This window comes from Bubalus kerabau, chromosome 1, assembly GCF_029407905.1.
Source record: "Bubalus kerabau isolate K-KA32 ecotype Philippines breed swamp buffalo chromosome 1, PCC_UOA_SB_1v2, whole genome shotgun sequence".
Lineage (NCBI taxonomy): Eukaryota > Metazoa > Chordata > Mammalia > Artiodactyla > Bovidae > Bubalus > Bubalus kerabau.
The window spans coordinates 280108193-280129181 of NC_073624.1; the positions used below are offsets into that span (position 1 = coordinate 280108193).

Consider the following 20989-nt stretch of genomic DNA (forward strand, 5'->3'; position numbering starts at 1 on the left):
TTTCATCATGAATGGTTGTTGAATTTTGTCAAATGCTTTTGCTGCATCTATTGAGATGATCATGTGATTTTTATCCTTCCTTATGTTAATGTGGTTCAGCGCATTCATTGATTTGCAAATATTTAACCATCCTTGCATCTTGGAATAAATCCTACTTGATCATAGTGTGTGACTCTTTCAATACATTGTTGAGTTAGGGTTACTGATACTTTGTTGACAGTGCTTGCATCTGCATTGATCAGATACTGGCCTATAATTTTCTTGTTTTGTGTTATCTTTGTCTGGTTTTGGTATCAGGGTAATGGTGGCCTCTTAGAGTAAATTTTGGAGTTTTCCCTCCTCTTACATTTTTTGGAATAGCTTGAGAAGGATAGATATTAATTCTCTTTTACGTGTTTGTTAGAATTACCCTGTGAAGCCCACTCCCTCCTGGACTTAAGTTTGCTGGGAGTGTTTTTTAATTACAAATTCAATTTTAATACTACTGATTCATCTGTTCAGATTGTCTATTTCTTTCTGATTTAGTCTTGACGGTTTATTTCTAGAAAGTCTTCCATTTCTTCTAGGTTGTCCAAGTTGTTGGCATATAACTGTTCATGGTATTCTGTCTCTTTTTTTTTTTCTTTGTATTTCTGTGGTATTTGCTGTTATTTCTCCTCTTTCATTCCTTATTTTATTTATTTGAGCCCATAAAGTAGAAAAACTCTTATATGTGTGTAATTGCATACCCCAAAGAAGAAATCCAAAGCAATGGAAGAAAATAAATATGAAACATTCTAATTCAGGAAAATTTTTTTTAAAAAAGAAAAGATTTTAATTTCAAAAGAAAATGTCTGGCCCAAATCTATGCAAAAGGAGCGAGTCATTTATTTAGAAAAGAAAAGCAGATGAGAGGGAGTAAGGGGGTGTAAAAGAGGAGCTGCAGATAAAAAGAGAAGAAAAGACGTATCAGCCAATCAGTTGCATGGACTTAATTTTAATACTGATTCAAACAAACCAATTTTAAAAACAAATAGAAAGTTGAAACTGCATATCTGATGATATTAAGGAATTGTCATTTATAGATATGATAATGGCATTGTAGTTATGATTTTAAAAGATCCTTTATTTTTAAAGATACCTCCTTAAATATTTATGAATGAAATTATATGATGTCTGATATTTGCTTTAAAATAATAGAGGAGGAGGGAAAGTAATTGGATAGACAAAGCAACATTGGCCATGAATTGGTAATTGCTGAAGCAATGTGACAATTAAATGAGATGGTTCATGGTATATTGTCTACTTGTTATAGGTTTAAAATTATTTGCAACACAAAGTTTGAAAATAATTTTTTGTCCCCGACAGGATGGATACTTCAAGCCTAGGCAAAATAAATGTTTTCCATTTTCGTAAATAAACCTAAAGACGTCTAGATTGCCAACTTATGGAAATCTTTCCCCTCGTGTTATGGGAGCCTGCTGTAATTGTTTAGATAAATCTTTAACATTAATTTAACCTCTTTTAACATCTGCTCAATTGAATGCATGTGTCTGAGAAACATTTCATGGTTTTTTTTAGGATTGTGGAAAAGGGATATTATAGTGAGCGAGATGCTGCGGATGCTGTCAAGCAGATCTTGGAGGCGGTTGCTGTGAGTATGAAGTGACAGGGATGGTGTAACCTTGGTGCTGTCTCCCGTTATAGGCTCGTCTGTAAGAGTGTATTTCAGTGACAAACCGTAAAATTTACAGAAAAACTATGAAATATTTATTAGAAAATGTTGAACAAATTTATATTTTCTGTTGATAACTCAGACTCTGAAAGATGCAGTCCTGATATGTAATGCCGTAAGTTTATAAGAATCATTTCCATTCTGTTGTTTTGAGTAAAATCAGACTTTGGTGCCTATGGTTGTTGTTTTCTCTCTGCATTTCTTGAATTTTTCTCTTTTTTGTTTTTTGTTGTTTAGTAAGGAAGTGGGAAAAGGTTCAAAGAGATAAATATAGACCTTAGAGCATAGAGATTGTTGAGTTTTCTTTCAAGAAAAGAAATGAGTAAATTAGGAGAATAAATTCTGACAATTTTTTGAAAGGGAGAAGAAGTGTGTTAACACTTTAAACTGAAATAAAGCTTTATAAATTGATGGAAACATGCACCCATAGTTACACACACACACACAAATGTAATTTTGAGTTTAATTGTATTGAATTAGCAGGGGAACATTTGTCTAGATAAAACAGACTCAATTGGTGAAAATCTTCCCATATATTCAGTGGTGTCTAGTACATCCTTGGGGAAGGTAATGGCACCCCACTCCAGTACTTTTGCCTAGAAACTCCCATGGACGGAGGAGCCTGGTGGGCTGCAGTCCATGGGGTCGCTAGAATTGGACACGACTGAGCGACTTCACTTTCACTTTTCACTTGCATGCATTGGAGAAGGAAATGGCAACCCACTCCAGTGTTCTTGCCTGGAGAATCCCAGGGACGGGGGAGCCTGGTGGGCTGCCGTCTATGGGATCGCACAGAGTCAGACACGACTGAAGTGACTTAGCAGCAGCAGCAGTACATCCTTGGACACTTTGGTGATCCTTTTATTGAATCTAAAGCCAGAACAAATTTAAAACAAAAACCGTATTATTTTACCTACTCACAAAGCTTTACAAAGCTTCAGTTTAGGAAGCAGGTTACTACATTCAAGTCAAACATTCTTTGAGAGAAGTTTTATAAAAATCAAATTTTCTCTGATTGCTGAAAATAAGGGTTAATTTGGAGAAAAAAATTAAAGTGATTTTTCTTAGTGTTTCACAGGTAGAAAGAAGCAATTTAAAGCTTGTGAGAAGTAGCTGGCATTTATGAAATAGTTTGTTGTCAGCTACATGGCTATAGCGAACTATAAAAAATAAGACAGTTGGGAACTAAGTAATCATTGATGTAGCTCACATTTCTCCTGAATCACACACTTTTAAGACTGTATCTATGCTTGTTTTTCAACCCACAGAAGTTGAAAACTTCAAGGCTCTTGGGAAATACGTTGCAAGCATAACTGTACCCCTCAGGCGACAAACCTTAAAACCCTTCTCTTCGCCCCTATGTCATCTCAATTCTTGCCCCAAATATTTCACACTATTTGTGTAACTGTAATCTTGCTTCTTCTGCTTTTTAGCTTTAGATAGCATTTTTAAAAGCTTTTACAGTGAATATGAAAGATGTTTCCCCTTTGGGTTTGAATTCATTCATTCAGTCTTTAAGTGCAGTCTTTAAGCCTTCTTGATACTCAGCCTCTTGAAATAAATTCCAGATTGTCCCAAGTTAAACAGTCTAGTCAGTCTTGACATTTGGGACAGGTCATCATGTCATCTGTCATAAAGCACAAGGCCAAAGCTTAAAGCCCTCTTTTCTATTTACTTATAGAGAGAACCAGGGAATATTTCATCTCCTCTGGTAGCTCACTGTCTCTGCAACCTCTAGTCCTTTCCTTGTTACCACTGATATCCTACTGTTCCTCTATTTTCAGAAAAATCACCATCATTCTCTTTTATCCACCCCTGATGCTGCCTTCTCTCTTTTGCTAACCACAGTTCTCTTGGGCATATATTAATTTCAAAGCCATAAACTTGGAGCCTGGAGAAACTTGCAATATAGAGTGTACAGTGAATTTAACAAAATAAAAGGAAATGGTTGAAGAAATATTAAATATGTCTGCTATCTCAAAAAAAATAGATTCTTTTGTTTGAATTGTTTTAAATATTATAGTGATGGGCATGAAGAGTTGCAAACAAAGTCATCTAACCCTTTAAGGTTATGGTATCTGAACACTGAAGAAAGAGAGGAAATGAACATGATTATAAGGATGCAAAAAAGGATGAAATAGTGGAAGTTCCTTTTGTTAAATTTTTAAAATCTGTAATCTCCCCTAAAAAAGAGATAAATTTCTTTTAAATAAATTTAAATTTAAATACATTTAAATTTAAATAAACTTAGCCTGTTAGAATTAAGATAAAGAATTAATGCTAAAGAGTCAGACACGACTGAGCGACTTTACTTTCACTTTTCACTTTCCTGCATTGAAGAAGGAAATGGCAACCCACTCCAGTGTTCTTGCCTGGAGAATCCCAGGGACAGGGGAGGCTGGTGGGCTGCCGTCTATGGGGTCGCACAGAGTCGGACACGACTGACGCTACTTAGCAGCAGCATTGAAGAACTGGAAAGACAAAAGGGAAACACTAAGCTGATCTATTGTAGAGGTAGCAGCTTCAAGATGGAGCCTCCTGTTAGACTGGAGAAACCCAGTAAAGAGGCTGGATGATTAAAGTTTAGAAGTGTAAAGGAGGTGCTCTGTAGTCCTGTGTGCAGGCCGACTGTGAGGACCTGCCCATGAAGCTGCTCCTCAAACCTTGGAGAAGAGTGTTCTAGCCAACCAGTGTGAGTATCACTGAAGAGGGGCCCGGAATTGGTTCTATGAGTGCTGGAAAACTGGAAACAATGGCTGCTGTCCAAAGGATCTGCCCCTGCAAGGTGAAGAAGTGTTTCAGAAGTGCATGGGACAGGCTCAGAAAAGGAGCAAGTGCCTTCATCCTCTTCCAGCCTCCACTGTCTCCCTGGTGCCCTCTAACACAGAGTCACACGGGAAACCAGCGAGGAAGAGTGTGGCTGGTAACTCATCCCAGCTTCACAAAGGACTGTAAAAGGCAAAGTTAAAGTTGAGAGACAATACCTTAATAAATGGTACTGTAAGTTATTTGAAAACAAAAATCAATTCTGAAAATTTCTATTTCTATTCATAGACTCTTTAAAGTTTTCATAGTCTTTACTAATGTGTGTGAAATGGTTCTGGAGGTCAATGAAATCAAAACAAATGCAGCAGCATTAAAAACTTACTATCTATGTTTATAAAGGGCAATATATGTGTTATTCAGCTTTACATTGTTTGACATGTTTAAGCCTTCTTCCATCTGACCTCTAATTCCTGTTGACAGAACCAGTGTACTTTTATAAAGATGGAAAGGGCTAGAACCTCTTTCCTCATCCTCCCTTGCTGCCAAGGGCATATGACCCAGTGCCCACCAGTGGGTTCTGAGGAGCCATCTACTCATGAACTGTTGGAAAAGTTTCCCTTTAATAAAAGGAGGACCAAGGGCGGAAAGGTCTTCTCTCCTCTTCACTGTCATCTTGGAGTCTGTCTGTGATGCTGGGAGCTGCTTTTGCTGTCTTGTAATTATAAGGAGAAACATAACTGTGCTGAAGAGGGCAGAGAATGCATTTGGAGTTCTGTTTGACACCTCTCAGTATTTCTGCCGCGTTAAGTTGTGTGTCTTGTTACTTGAAGCGAGAGGCACTGAACTTACTCTTGAATAAACGTTTGCGTATATACTAATAATGGCTGTGTGTCAGAGCACGCTGCATACTTTTCCATCCATGTAAACGTGACAGGAAGGGCATACTCCTGGACAAAGGGATTCTGGTGCCGCAGTTGTCTAAAAACTGAACTTCACTGAGTGTAAAGCACACACCAGCGTGCCGTGTGTATCTGTGCTAGTCGCGCCTGACTCTGTGAGACCCCGTGGACTGCAGCCTGCCAGGCTCCTCCGTCCATGGGATTCTCCAGGCAAGAATACTGGAGTGGGCTGCCATTTCCTTCTCCAGGGCATCTTCCTGACCCAGGGATCCAACCTGCATCTCTTGCATCTCCTGCATTGGCAGGCAGATTTTTACCACTGCACCATGGAAAGCCCCCAACATACTGTTAAATCAGGATTAAGTATGATTCAAAGGGACAGTGAGGTTTAAGGTTACTAACATTAAGCTTGTTTCTGGCACTTGTTCTTGTGAATGTTGTTTCTGCTTGAGTACACTTATTGTCAATAAAAAGATTCTTCTGTGGAGTTAATAAGCATTGAGAGACTAGAACAGCAAATGTGGGTGGTTTTGTTTTTTGAGTTTGTCAGTTCCTGTGATATTTACTTTGGAGAATAGATTTTGGTGCAAGGCTGAAGGCATTAAAATATAATGAGAATTTTACCAGTAAAAGTAAATGTAGTTTCTAAGAATTGAGAGATTACATTCATCAGAGAAGAAATACAGTTCTGTTAATATTCTAATGTTTTTTATTTATAAACATAGAATAAAATAGATCAGTGGCTCAGGCATAGCAGGGACATTTTATCAGAAAAAAAATTGGAGCAAAAAAATAATCTACATTCTGAAAATTATAGCTCAGTATTAAGAACATGGAGATCTAAAAATAATGCCTGGGAAGGAGGTATTTTGCTCTAATGTACAGAATGTTTCTGTACGTCATTATTGGCAATGATAACAATACCAAAGGTTTATCAAATTCTGAGTGGCCTTCTCTCTTTTGATTACCAGGTGAATCACAATAAATTCTGAAGTACATGTCTAGAAATTTTCCAATTTCTATATATAAAACATCATGTCAGTTGTTACATTCTAAATGACTTGGTGCTTCTGTAAATGTTGAATGATGTCAGTCATTCAGTTCAACCATTAGCTAATTCTCTGGTATGTGCCAAAATCTTGGATACAGAGATTAAGAAGTTCACTAGTTTATAGAGCATACATTGGCACATAGCTGTAAGAATATATATGTGTACCAACTGATGCATTTTGCAAATTCAAAGACATTACAGAAGGCAAAGCTATTCAAAACATCTAGAAAGAAACTGAATCAGAAAAATCTTGCCAGAGGAGGTTATGTCTGTGTTGGGTTTTAAGAGAAAAAGATTCTTCTTTGGTAAGCAACCAGTATGAAAAAAAAAGGCAATTTCAGGAATATTCCTTTTCTCCAGTAAATTGTTATAGATCATAATAGACCAAAGGCAAAGGTGTGAACTGCTGGTCTTTGGAATGGTATGGACCTAACAGAAGCAGAAAATATTAAGAAGAGATGGCAAGAATACACAGAAGAACTGTACAAAAAAGATCTTCACGACCCAGATAATCACGATGGTGTGATCACTGACCTAGAGCCAGACATCCTGGAATGTGAAGTCAAGAGGGACTTAGAAAGCATCACTATGAACAAAGCTAGTGGAGGTGATGGAATTCCAGATAAGCTATTTCAAATCCTGAAAGATGATGCTGTGAAAGTGCTGCACTCAATATGCCAGCAAATTTGGAAAACTCAGCAGTGGCCACAGGACTGGAAAAGGTCAGTTTTCATTCCAATCCCAAAGAAAGGCAATGCCAAAGAATGCTCAAACTACCGCACAATTGTACTCATCTCACACGCTAGTGAAGTCATGCTCAAAATTCTCCAAGCCAGGCTTCAGCAATATGTGAACCGTGAACTTCCAGATGTTCAAGCTGGTTTTAGAAAAGGCAGAGGAACCAGAGATCAAATTGCCAACATCTGCTGGATCATGGAAAAAGCAAGAGAGTTCCAGAAAAACATCTATTTCTGCTTTATTGACTATGCCAAAGCCTTTGACTGTGTGGATCACAATAAACTGTGGAAAATTCTGAAAGACATGGAAGTACCAGACCACCTGATCTGCCTCTTGAGAAATTGGTATGCAGGTCAGGAAGCAACAGTTAGAACAGGACATGGAACAAGAGACTGGTTCCAAATAGGAAAAGGAGTACATCAAGGCTGTATATTGTCACCCTGCTTATTTAACTTATATGCAGAGTATATCATGAGAAACACCGGACTGGAAGAAGCACAAGCTGGAATCAAGATTGCCAGGAGAAATATCAATAACCTCAGATATGCAGATGACACCACCCTTATGGCAGAAAGTGAAGAGGAACTAAAAAGCCTCTTGATGAAGGTGAAAGTGGAGAGTGAAAAAGTTGGCTTAAAGCTCAACATTCAGAAAACTAAGATCATGGCATCTGGTCCCATCACTTCATGGGAAATAGATGGGGAAACTGTGGAAACAGTGTCAGACTTTATTTTTCTGGGCTCCAAAATCACTGCAGATGGTGACTGCAGCCATGAAATTAAAAGACACTTACTCCTTGGAAGGAAAGTTATGACCAACCTAGATAGCATATTCAAAAAGCAGAGACATTACTTTGCCAACAAAGGTTCGTCTAGTCAAGGCTATTGTTTTTCCTGTGGTCATGTATGGATGTGAGAGTTGGACTGTGAAGAAGGCTGAGCGCCGAAGAATTGATGCTTTTGAAGTGTGGTGCTGGAGAAGACTCTTGAGAGTCCCTTGGACTGCAAGGAGATCCAACCAGTCCATTCTGAAGGAGATCAGCCCTGGGATTTCTTTGGAAGGAATGATGCTAAAGCTGAAAGTCTAGTACTTTGGCCACCTCATGCGAAGAGTTGACTCATTGGAAAAGACTCTGATGCTGGGAGGGTTTGGGGGCAGGAGGAGAAGGGGATGACAGAGGATGAAATGGCTGGATGGCATCACTGACTCGATGGACGTGAGTCTGCGTGAACTCTGGGAGTTGGTGATGGACAGGGAGGCCTGGCATGCTGCGATTCATGGGGTTGCAAAGAGTCGGACATGACTGAGTGACTGAACTGAACTGAACTGAAAGCACACTTGAGAACTAGGGCTTGAGTGAGAGGCAGGGAGCCTATCCTGAGAGGCTTGCATGATTTGTGGAAGAGGGTCCGTTTTTCTGTGGGTGAAGAGGCCTGAGGGACTTTGACTGCAGGACCACCCTTCCTTGTGGTAGCATGACGTCCAGGAGCAGGGAGGCCAGTGAAGAGGTTGTGGAGATGTCCAGCAAGAAATGAAAATCATCTGAAGTGACGTGGTTTGTGATGTTGTGAGTGAAATATGCTAACAGCTAAGGCCATGCAGAGCTCCCCTTGGACTTCCACTGTCAGTATTTATTAGTGAAGACTTATTTATATGTGAAGGCGTAGAGAGGATGAGCAGTAAACCAGAGTGGGGAGCGTGTAGAGCAGAGGACGTGCAGCTTTGACCAGAAACCCATTGAACTGGCCCCGTCACCTGCAGCGCGGTGCCTTCTCCCCTCCCCTCTGCCCTCCTGCTCTCCAGGCTTCATTCACTGCCTTCTCATAGTTTCTCTAGTGACTTTTTTCTTCAATTTCTGTTTCCTTCTCCTACATATTTCCCTTTTGTACTCTTCTTTTGCTTCTCCTCCAGCTGAAAACAAATGATGAATAACACAACAACAGCAAAAACTAAAAAAACGTTTTAAGAGACCAACCAAAGCCTCTAGCTCAGGATGACCATGTTCCCCACACACAGCACGTGCTGTTGGTCCTGAGGAGAGCTTAGAAAGTAAACATGAGACACAGTACCTGTGTCTGGGAAAATTTAACACCAAAAAGAGAATAAAAATAACATCTAAGTTACCTTCCTTTGAAGGAAGTACCTCAGAATTGAGATAATGTCTTCACTATTCAGAAGCCTACTGAAGGGTCACGAACATGAGATTACTGAGTAGACATGACCTGATCCTGACTTAATGTCCTTGCATTGAAATCTTTAGAAGTTCATTCACAACTGTTGTCGGATTTCAGTTGCTAAAGGAATGAGAGCCACAGAATCCCTGACTGTGGAGCAGCAGAACCGAATAACCTCAAGAAAGAGCAGGAAAGATTTTTCTAGTTAATCGTGGCAGTATTTTTTTTAAAGCATAAAAAAGGAAAAGGTAGTCATAAGAGGACTACCCAGAACGTCCTTATGTGGTGGGAACGGCACAAAGGCACGCATTGTTTCTGTTTATATACATGATCTACAAAGATTAATGTGAATAAAGAGGAATAAAAAAAGATGGGGATTTCACCTATAAGGGAATATGGTTTTAAGTGAGGTAATACGTTTTAATTCTATTTAAAAAGTCTTATTCCAAGCAGGTGTGCATTGGCTATGAGAGGAAAGATATTATCATATTATCATGATACCTTTTCTGTTTTAAACAAACCTTACTCTAATTGGCAATTTGGGCTATTTTCTGTTCCTGTTATGCCATATTGCACATCTGTATATTCTGTTCCTCTGACCCTCAATGCTCTGCAAAGCTGATATTCAGAAAAAGCTGAGCAAACGATTCTACCACCCACAATGGAGTCTCTGGGAGGACAGTCTCTTCTTTATGTTGATGTAGTTTGTGTGTGACAACCTCTTGTATGGGCTGCAAGGGAATGACTCCCAGCTGGAAAGACTGCTTTAACAGCGATCCCCTTTTAAGGAAGAATGTTGAGTGGGAGACATCAAAGTATTGTGGCTTGAAGGTGAACAGTGATCCTTCTTTGCAAGTGTGCTTCTTTCCAAGGATCGTAGAGTAACTAGGTGAGACTCTAGCTGACACTTTTCGTGTTGTCTTTCATGGATTATCTACTGAAGCGTGGGGGTGGGACCATGAAGTTTATCTCCATGCTCTCCAGTAGTGGTTGCCTGCCCAGAAGCTGAAGTATCCTCTGTCTTGAGAAAATGAAGTCCTCTTTTGAATTACATGGATCTGTGTGAATCTTCTACATCTGATGTCTTTGACCCATTCATTTGCTGTTGTTCAGTCATTCAGTCATGTCCGACTCTTTGTAACCCCATGGACCGCAGCACGCCAGACCTCCCTGTTCATCACCAACTCCTGGAGTTTACTCAGATTCATGTCCATTGAGTCAGTGATGCCATCCAACCATCTCATCCTCTGTTGACCCCTTCTCCCACCTTCAATCTTTCCCAGCATCAGGGTCTTTTGAAATGAGTTGGCTCTTTGCATCAGATGGCCAAAGTATTGGAGTTTCAGCTTCAGCATCAGTCCTTCCAATGAATATTCAGGACCAATTCTTTTTAGGATTGACTGGATTGATCTACTTGCAGTCCAAGGGACTCTCAAGAGTCTTCTCTAACACCACAGTTCAAAAGCATCAATTCTTCAGCTCTCAGCTTTCTTTATAGTCCAACTCTAACATCCATACATGACTACTGGAAAAACCATACCTTTCACTAGATGGACCTTTGTCAGCAAAGTAGTGTCTCTGCTTTTCAATACCCTGTCTAGGTTTGTCATAGCTTTTCTTCCATGGAGCAAGCATCTTTTAATTTCATGGCTGCAGTTAAAAAAATATATATATTTTGGGAGCAGTTAATTAAGAAATACTGTGGAAAAAACAATGAATAATTCTCTGGAAGAGTAAGGTAGAATACTTTTTTTAAAAATTTCTCGTTCAGAAGAAGCACTTTCAGGCATTATTATAATAATAGTCTTGTTAACTTCATTCCTTGAACATGGGATTTTGATTTTAGTATTATTAAATAATTCAAAAACAAATTCTGAAAAAGTTTTACAAAGTATTTTGCCTGCTTCATAAATGAGAAATGTATAATTCAATGGAAGATGTCAAAGTAACCAATAGGCAGAGGCCTAGTTCATAGCCTGTAGCACCAGTCATGGAAACAAAACTTTACTTGATGTCTTATCTTTGGTCCAATCTCAGATGTGTAGCTTCTGAACAAGGAGCACTCACAAAAAATCCAGCTTACTCACTCTGGCTAAGACTGAGAGTTTCTCAACAGAAGACACAGGGGCACTAAGTTTCATTTGGGTAGGGAGGTTCTTTGTAGGGGTTTCGCGTCAACAACTTTGTTAACCTGTTCAGGCTGCTGTAAAAGAATACCACAGATTGGAAGGCTTAAAGAAAAAGATTTATTCTTTCAGTTCTGCTGCTGCTGCTGAGTTGCTTCAGTCGTGTCCAACTCTGCGTGACCCCATAGACAGCAGCCCACCAGGCTCCCCCATCCCTGGGATTCTCCAGGCAAGAACACTGGAGTGGGTTGCCATTTCCTTCTCCAATCATGAAAGTGAAAAGTGAAAGTGAAGTCGCTCAGTCGTGTCCGACTCCTAGCGACCCCATGGACTGCAGCCACCAGGCTCCCTCGTCCCTGGGATTCTCCAGCCGAGAGTACTGGAGTGGGGTGCCATTGCCATCGCCACAGTTCTGGATGTCCCCAAACAGGACGCCAGCTTGGTCTGATTCCAAGCGCAGGCTTGCCCTGGTTTACAGACTGCAGCCTTCCCGCCCTGTCCTCACAGGGGAGAGCAAGTCTGGTCTTCCCGTTGTCTTCTGAGGGCCCTGATTCCATCACAGGAATTCCACCCTCCAAACCTCATCTAAACTTACCTCCAAACTTACCTCCAAAGGCTTCAGCTCCAGATAACATTCCACTGGGGATTAGGGCTTCAACATATGAATTCTGGGGGACACGAATATTCAGTTCCAAGGAGCAAGCTCTGTTAATTCCATGCCTGCAGTCACCATCCGCAGTGATTTTGGAGGCCCAGAAAAGGTCTGTCACTGTTTCCACTGTTTCGCCTTCTATTTGCCATAAAGGGATGGGGCTGGATGCCATGATCTTCATTTTTTGAATGTTGAGTTTTAAGCCAGCTTTTTCACTCTCCTCTTCATCAAGAGGCTCTTTAGTTCCTCTTCACTTTCTGCCATTAGGGTGGTATCATCTGCATATCTAAGGTTATTGATATTTCTCCTGGCAATCTTGATTCCAGTTTGTGATTCATCCAGCCCAGCATTTCACATAATGTATTCTGCATGTAAGTTAAATAAGCAGGGTGACAATATACAGCTTTGATATACTCCTTACCCAATTTTGAACCAGTCCATTGTTCCATGTCTGGTTCTAACTGTTGCTTCTTGACCTGCATACAGGTTTCTCAGGAGACAGGTAAGGTGGTCTGGTATTCTGATCTCTTTAATAATGCTCTGTAGTTTGCTGTGATCCACAAAGTCAAAGGCTTCATTGTAGTCAATGAAGCTGAAATAGGGTGTTTTTCTGAAATTTCCTTACTTTTTTTTAATATCCAGCAGTAAACTGTTCATGAACAGTTTGCCATTTACTAACTGCAAAATACCCAGTATATTTGTTTTTCTATTTCTGAGTAACGAATTACCACAAATTTAGCAGCTTGAAACAACTGATTATCTCTCAGTTCTGTAGGTCAAAAGTCCAGGCGGTTCTGTTGGGTTCCATGCTTAGTCTCACAAAACTGGAAACCAAGGTGTTAGTTGTCCGGGTGGTTATTTGGAAACTCTGAGCAAGAATCTGCTTCTAAACGCATTGAGCTTCCCAGCTCACTGGCCGGGTTCACTTCCCCATGTTTGTGCGGCTGGCGGCCCTGTTCCCGCGCTTTCAGCCAGGGCCTGCTTTCAGCGCCTCGGGGTTGCCTCATTCCTTGCCACGTGCTTCCCCACAACCTCAGGGAGAAAGCCTTTCAAATCTCTGACTTCCTTTTCTGCTGCTAACCAGAGAAAACTCTCTGCTTTTCAAGGGTACATGTGATTTGATTAAACCTATCTGAATCATCTTCTTGTTGTCATGTAAATTAATATAGTCCAAGGAATGCTGCCTCATCACATTTATAGAGTCCACCGACACTCAGATGGATGGGCATTTATTATAAGAGCTAGTTATACATGGTGGTCGTTTATAAAATTCTGCCTGTCACACCCAGACCAACCTACTCTTACTGATCAAAGTGTGATGCATTTATTTCCTAACATAATGTATTCAGTCTAATTAACTCAAAACATGGAAAGTAAATTAGGAATCCAAAATTCCACATTCAAGGATAAACTTGAATGTCATTTGTTTTTAGGCCTTTCAAAGACTCACTCACTAACAAGTGTTTCAGTTTGTTTTTTCATGTCTAGTACTTAATTGTGTTCTCATGCATTTCTACTGTGCTCTCCTGGGTGTTTTTTTTTATGTCACAAAATCAATTTTGCCACTTCAGAGCATTAACCACAGCAAGTATTTTCAAAGGTTTTCAAAACTATTTGTCATGTCTTAGAAAATAAGCTGAAACACAGATCAGTGATCAGAAAGAAGGAATGATGGCTGTGGCTGAGGCTATGTGGCGTCTAGCATAAAAAATATAAATAATGCAATATACTTAAGTGCATTTGTTTCTTTTTATGTTGCAGTCTTATTTATTTCTTTGCTTAACAATACACCTTGGAAAGTTTTGCCATTGATGTATTAGTTTCCTGTTGCTGCATCACAAATTACCACAAACTCAAACACTCACAGCACCATACATTATCTTGCATTCTGTAGGGCAGAGTGAGACGCAGTGGGAATAGACTCCCACAGTTCCCGCATCAGGGTGTCATTAGGCTGCGCTTCTCCCTGGAGGCTAGGGTAAGGAATGTGCTTCCAAGCTTATTCCACTGCTTATGATTGTCTCAATACTTGGTCTTCTTCATCTTCACACCAGCAAAGGCACGTCAGATTCTTCTCACGCTTTAGGTCTATTTCACTGACTCTTCTGCCTGCCTCTTCTGCTTCTAAAGCCTCATACAGTTACATTGGGACCATCTGGATAATCCAAGGTAATCTCTGTATTTTAAGGCAACAGTGATTCATAATCCTAACTACATCTGCAAAGCCCCTTTGCCATGCTGCATGGCATGTTCACAGTCCTAAGACTGGAGCATAGACCATTCTTTGGGACCATAATTCTATCACATTTAATACTTCTGGATTTTTTCATTTCTTTAGTCGCTATGTGGTTTTTCATACTGTGAGTTCTATAATTTATTTACCCAGTTCAAATCAAATGTTTTTTTCTAATTTTAAAAATTATACATAATATTGTAATAAATATCCTTGAGGCATATTATGTACAAGTGAAAATATTTAGTATATATTCCAAGAAGTAGCTTCCATGAGAGAAATAATATATTCATTTTACATTCTTTTATGGATGCTGCTAAATTGCAAGGCTTTACCAATCTAGTATCACTGATACTTTGATTCTGCCTCTTTATCAGCATGTACATCTGACCAATCCTGATCATTATATTCTCTTTTCTATTCTTTGCTCTGTTTTTCAGTAATTTTTATGTATTTTTATGTGTTTTTCTCTTGTTGGTATATAGGAGTTCTCTATATATTCAAATCTTAACCTTTAATATATATGCATAATCTTTTGTGTATACACATATGTCTTTATATGTAATCTATATCATATACACAGATAGATTAAATGTTTTCTCCTGGTTTTGCTTTGTGTGTATTGTCTTGCATAATTTTCTCATCAAATTTTTAAGGGTTTTTAAAACTGGTTCTAAGATTTTTAATTTTTTATATCTTTCTTAGGAAGTCATATCTTATTCTCTCTTGCTCCCTCTCTCTTTTTTTCTCTATATTTACTTAAACATCTTGTGTACTTACTCTCAAATCCTTTTGGGTCATTTTGTTTTGTTCTTATCCTTTTCTTAGTTTAATAGCTTTTTAATACACACATACTAGTTTGATCCATCTTTGTTTACTTAATCCATATTTGTTTGTTTGACAGCTCTACGTGAAAATATCACTTTATTGTTACGTTAGTGAACTTGTGTGTGCATTTCTATTTTTAGTTCTCTGGTGACTCCTTTTATAACTTTAAACAAAATTCTCCCTTGTCATATCTTTGTCTTATACCAGTGCAGTTTTCATGGTTTATATTCTGCATCTTACTCATTTGTTTGAATTCTGCCTTTAAGTGGACTTGACACTGATCACTATCCCTCCATCACAGTTTTTCCCTCTTATTTCTTAATTGACTGGATTTACTTAATTGACTGGATTTACTAAAGGAGATCAGTCCTGGGTGTTCATTGGAAGGACTGATGCTAAAGCTGAAACTCCAATACTTCGGCCACCTCATGTGAAGAGTTGACTCATTGGAAAAGACTCTGATGCTGGGAGGGATTGGGGGCAGGAGGAGAAGGGGACGACAGAGGATGAGATGGCTGGATGGCATCACTGACTCGATGGACATGAGTTTGAGTGAATTCTGGGAGTTGGTGATGGACAGGGAGGCCTGGCGTGCTGTGATTCATGGGGTCGAGAAGAGGCAGACACGACTGAGCGACTGAACTGAACTGACTGACTCACCAAGTGGTTTGGGTTTTTTGTTTGCTTGTTTTGCTTTGGGTTTGTTTTTCTGTTCCCAGAAGGGCATAGCAACAATACATTCTCCAAGTTTTTTTCATGACTTTTTTGGCCACTTTATATTTTCAAGACTCTTTTTAACTTTTGTGGGGTGGGACATTTGGTCGTAACCTCCGCAGTCTGTACCCGTTCCTTTATAATCTCCTGGCACTGAACTCTGCCTTGCAGAACTGACATCAGCTTGCTATTTCCCTTCTTACAGATGACTTACTTTTTTCTGCTTAGAGGTCTATGAATCCCTTCTTTATCCTTGAAGTTCAGGTACTTAAGCAGGTGCATGTCAGTTTTCACAGCTCTTTCTCTGTGGGGAAAGCAGCAGTAGCATTTTCCCCCTTTTAAAATCGTGCACAAGCTTGGAGAGGTTGTGCAAACAGTGGCACCCAAACTGTGAAAGCTACCAATCTAGGCCCAAGTGCACGCCAGGCGTCTGCACAAGTCTCCCTCGTTGGCCTTTGGGATTCTGGTCTTTTACATTTCATTCTGTACAGAAGTCCACTAAGTTAGGCAGTCTCGTGGGTTTTGATAATTCTCTGCACTTGTCTCCAAGTCAAAGCAGGTGGAGCATTTGGGCTCTTTTGGTTTTGGTGATCCCCTGGCCCAGTTCTTAGACAACTGCTGATCCCTGTCTAAGGTTTTACCCCACTCCTTCATGCCCCTGTAATAAATTCTTAAGCTAAATGCAGATATTTGTTCTCATTTTTACCTTTTTGTCCTCCTGAGAGATTTAAGTTTAGAATTTCAACAAACCTACTCTATTCTCTGTATTCTCGTGGCGTTTTTTACTACTTTTGTGAAGCACTAACCACACTCTATTACAGCTGGCTGTGCATAGCCCTGTCTCCTGAAATAGGCAGAAATACGGGCTTACTCATCTATGTCTGTCATCCGTTTCCTCTGCCCTCTGCTCCCCCCTCCACATACACTGTGTCCTGCTTTGTATTCATAGCACATGACAGGCACAGTATATATTTATTGACTTGAATCCAGTTATTTACAAAAGCTTGTTTAGGATCCCAGCGTTTTGAGTGCTGGGAATATTATAGAACTGGCCTTGTAGCCTTGATTTTTAAAAGATAATAGGACTTCAAATACATTTAATAATTTAAGACACTGTTAAATCACATTATTTTCAAAAAATGATAATGCTAAGACAGCTCTGTAGAAGAGCACTTTTCATGGAATGTAATGTAAAGTCTGAGTAAATATATGTGGTATATTTCTCTATGTTTTAGAAAAGCTATCTAATTTCATAAAACTTGACATGTTAGATACAAAGGAAAATCCATATTGAAAAACATAATTGCCGACACATATACTTTGCATTCTAGTTTTGGATTCTGCTTCTCAAAATTTAACTTTAAAATGCCTTCATTTCTATGAATAGTATATTGAATGTGCCATAGATTCTGTGTGATTTATTCTTTGAAATGTTCACTTGAATGTTGGAACAAATCTAGAACCACTGTATCTAACTTTTAAATTATCGTCCTGACTTTTGCCTGTGAAATTACTTTATAGATGCTTAGCCACACTCTAGGCTTAATGGCTCTGGATCCCGTAGAATTCCAGAAATGCCACCTTATTGTAAATTGAATTTCACTGAGGAAGAGCCTTGTTAACACTAATTCACATCATTCATACCTTCTATTTATATATAGTGGGCCATTTAGTGAAGGAACTCAATGCTTATGCTCTATTCTGCTAGAAAACTGGAAGAAGAAATAATCTTGAGAGGAATAAACAGTTGAACACATGTAACTAAGACCTAACAATAACTATCTCAATAGTAATAGTACCAGTCATCACTACCATGTGTTATCAAGCACTTATTGTGTACCAAACTTTTTCTAAAAGCTTTATGTAAATTATTTCACTTAATCTTCAACCTACAAGGCTATCAGTCTCATCATATTAATTCCACAGATAAGGAACTGAGACTCAGAAAGGTTCAGTTCAGTTCAGTAGCTCAGTCGTGTCCAACACTTTGTGACTCCACGAACCGCAGCATGCCAGGCCTCCCTGTCCATCACCAACTCCCGGAGTCCACCCAAACTCATGTCGATTGAGTTGGTGATGCCATCCAACCATCTCATCCTCTGTTCTCCCCTTCTCCTCCTGCCCTCAATCTTTCCCAGCATCAGGGTCTTTTGAAATGAGTCGGCTCTTCGCATCAGGTGGCCAAAGTATTGGAGTTACAGCTTCAGCATCAGTCCCGCCAATGAATATTCAGGACTGATCTCCTTTAGGATGGACTGGTTGGATCTCCTTGCAGTCCAAGGGACTCTCAAGAGTCTTCTCCAACACCACAGTTCAAAAGCATCAATTCTTCAGCACTCAGCCTCCTTTATGGTCCAACACTCACATCCATACATGAATACTGGAAAAACCATAGCCTTGACTAGACGGACCTTTCTTGGCAAACTAATGTCTCTGTTTTTTAATATGCTGTCTAGGTTGGTCATAACTTTTCTTCCAAGGAGTAAGTGTCTTTTAATTTCATGGCTGCAGTCACCATCTGCAGTGATGTTAGAGCCCCCCAAAATAAAGCCTGACACTCTTTCCACTGTTTCCCCTTCTATTTCCCATGAAGTGGTGGGACCGGATGCCATGATCTTAGTTTTCTGAATGTTGAGTTTTAAGCCACCTTTTTCACTCTCCACTTTCACTTTCATCAAGAGGCTCTTTTTTCTGCCATAAGGGTGGTGTCATCTGCATATCTGAGGTTATTGATATTTCTCCCGGCAATCTTGATTCCAGCTTGTGCTTCTTCCAGCCCAGCATTTCTCATGATGTACTCTGCATAGAAGTTAAATAAGCAGGGTGACAATATACAGCCTTGACGTACTCCTTTTCCTATTTGGAACCAGTCTCTTGTTCCATGTCCAGTTCTAACTGTTGCTTCCTGACCTGCATACAGATTTCTCAAAAGGCAAGTCAGGTGGTCTGGTATTCCCATTTCTTTCAGAATTTTCCAGTTTCTTGTGATCCACATAGTCAAAGGCTTTGGCACAGTCAATAAAGCAGAAATATATGTTTTTCTGGAACTCCCTTGCTTTTTCTATGATCCAGCAGATGTTGGCAATTTGATCTCTGGTTCCTCTACCTTTTATAAAACCAGCTTGAACATCTGGAAAATCATAGTTTATGTATTTGTTGAAGCCTGGCTTGGAGAATTTTGAGCATTACTTTGCTAGTGTGGGAGATGAGTGCAATTGTGCAGTAGTTTGAGCATTCTTTGGCATTGCCTTCTTAGGGAATAGAATGAAAACTGACCTTTTCCAGTCCTGTGGCCACTGTTGACTTTTCCAAATTTGCTGGCATATTGAGTGCAGCACTTTCACAGCATCATCTTTGAGGATTTGAAATGGCTCAACCGGAATTCCATCACCTCCAGTAGCTTTGTTCGTAGTGATGCTTCCTAAGGCCCATTTGACTTCTCATTCCTGGATGTCTGGCTCTAGGTGAGTGATCACACCATCGTGATTATCTGGGTCATGAAGATATTTTTTGTACAGTTCTTCTGTGTATTCTTGCCACCTTCTTCTCAATATCTTCTGTTTCTGTTAGGTCCATACTATTTCTGTCCTTTAGGTAACTCAAGATTAGAACACAAAATAAAAGTTGACTTCAGAATTTATGCTCTTAATCCCTTTTCCATCTGCATTCTTCTACCATCTCTTGCTATAGATGAATTTAGGCCCAAGGCCAGAGACACAGATGAGCAGACAAAGAAGCCTGAGCACAGAAGGAGTTGAAGTGCTAACACTGAAATGTAGCAAGTGAGATGCATCTATTTTAAAGATCACACAGCAGGGAAAAAGGTTTTAAAAGACACAGGTGCGTCTCAGCAGGTCAGTGCGCCTGTTTAGGTTTGCCTCTGCTTTCTGATTCTTGAATTCACTTCTTGAAAACTGCTTATTTGACATAATGAGAGAGAATCACTTCACATGCTATAATTTAAAAATTAAGTCTGACTCAAATTGATTGAGAATATGTGCATATGTATGTTCCATTCTTTTTTGGACGGGAGTAGGTGGGAGTATGATAGCCCCAAAGGTAAAACTCTCCCACATGCAATCAGCTCTGTCACTTTGTCTATATCTAGAAGGATGGTGGTGTCAAAATGTGAACACCCCTTGATGTGAGGCAATAGTAAGAAATTGGGTAGCAGACTTGAATTCTTTGTAGCCAAACCTAATGTCCATTTAATTATTTTATTTCCTCACAAGTAGTTGCCCTTTTATATCAGTTTTTGGGGTCATAATATTGTGCAGCACTCGTGGGCTGATCGTTCAGACTGGTCTTACCAGGCCTGCTGATGGTGGGACTGGCTCTCGAATAGCAGCTCCCTTTGCTTTCAAAATGGAAGCATCTACCTGCTCCTCCTTTGACATTTTGTGGAATGAGTCCCTTTTTTCCTCAAAGTGAGGTCAGACCATAGCTCGACTGAGAGAGCTCATCTTGGCAGAATTCAGAGCTTTCTCCTTCTGTTCATCCAGCTCTTCTTAAACACCAGGAACAAGGGCCAGCAGAAAGGAACTAGCATGGTTTGTTATGACAGTATAACCAATAGAGTGCAAATATGATTCTTTTTGCATTGTAGAATTTATTAAATAACCTATTAGATTTGCATATGATTAAAATCGTATTCTCTGTAAGTACCAGAAACTTGGAATTCACATGGAATTTTCATGGAATGGGCAATGTATTGTGTTGCATTGATTTTATTCTGGGTTTGTTGTTAGATTTCTGCCTTAATATCACTTCAGGACTTTTAACCATGAACCTAAGGCAATGGCACCCCACTCCAGTGTTCTTGCCTGGAGAATCCCATGGACAGAGGAGCCTGGTGGGCTGCAGTCCATGGGGTCGCGAAGAGTCGGACACGACTGAGTGACTTCCCTTCCCTTTCATTGCTGCTACTGCTGCTGCTGCTAAGTTGATTCAGTTGTGTCCAACTCTGTGCAACCCCATAGATGGCAGCCCACTAGGCTCCTCTGTCCCTGGGATTCTCCAGGCAAGAATACTGGAGTGGGTTGCCATTTCCTTCTCCAATGCATGAAAGTGAAAAGTGAAAGTGAAGTCACTCAG

At 39.8% G+C, this 20989-nt stretch overlaps 1 protein-coding gene across 1 annotated transcript in view; it reads left to right on the top strand.

Moving 5' to 3' along the window:
- The window catches only part of CAMK4 (calcium/calmodulin dependent protein kinase IV), a gene marked incomplete at its 5' end in the record, with an annotated part of 267128 nt that overhangs the window by 176529 nt on the left and 69610 nt on the right, over nt 1-20989 (top strand). The window contains one exon of the mRNA XM_055555476.1: nt 1561-1633. Coding sequence (XP_055411451.1) covers nt 1561-1633 — 73 coding nt within the window. The remainder of the gene's footprint in view (nt 1-1560; nt 1634-20989) is intronic.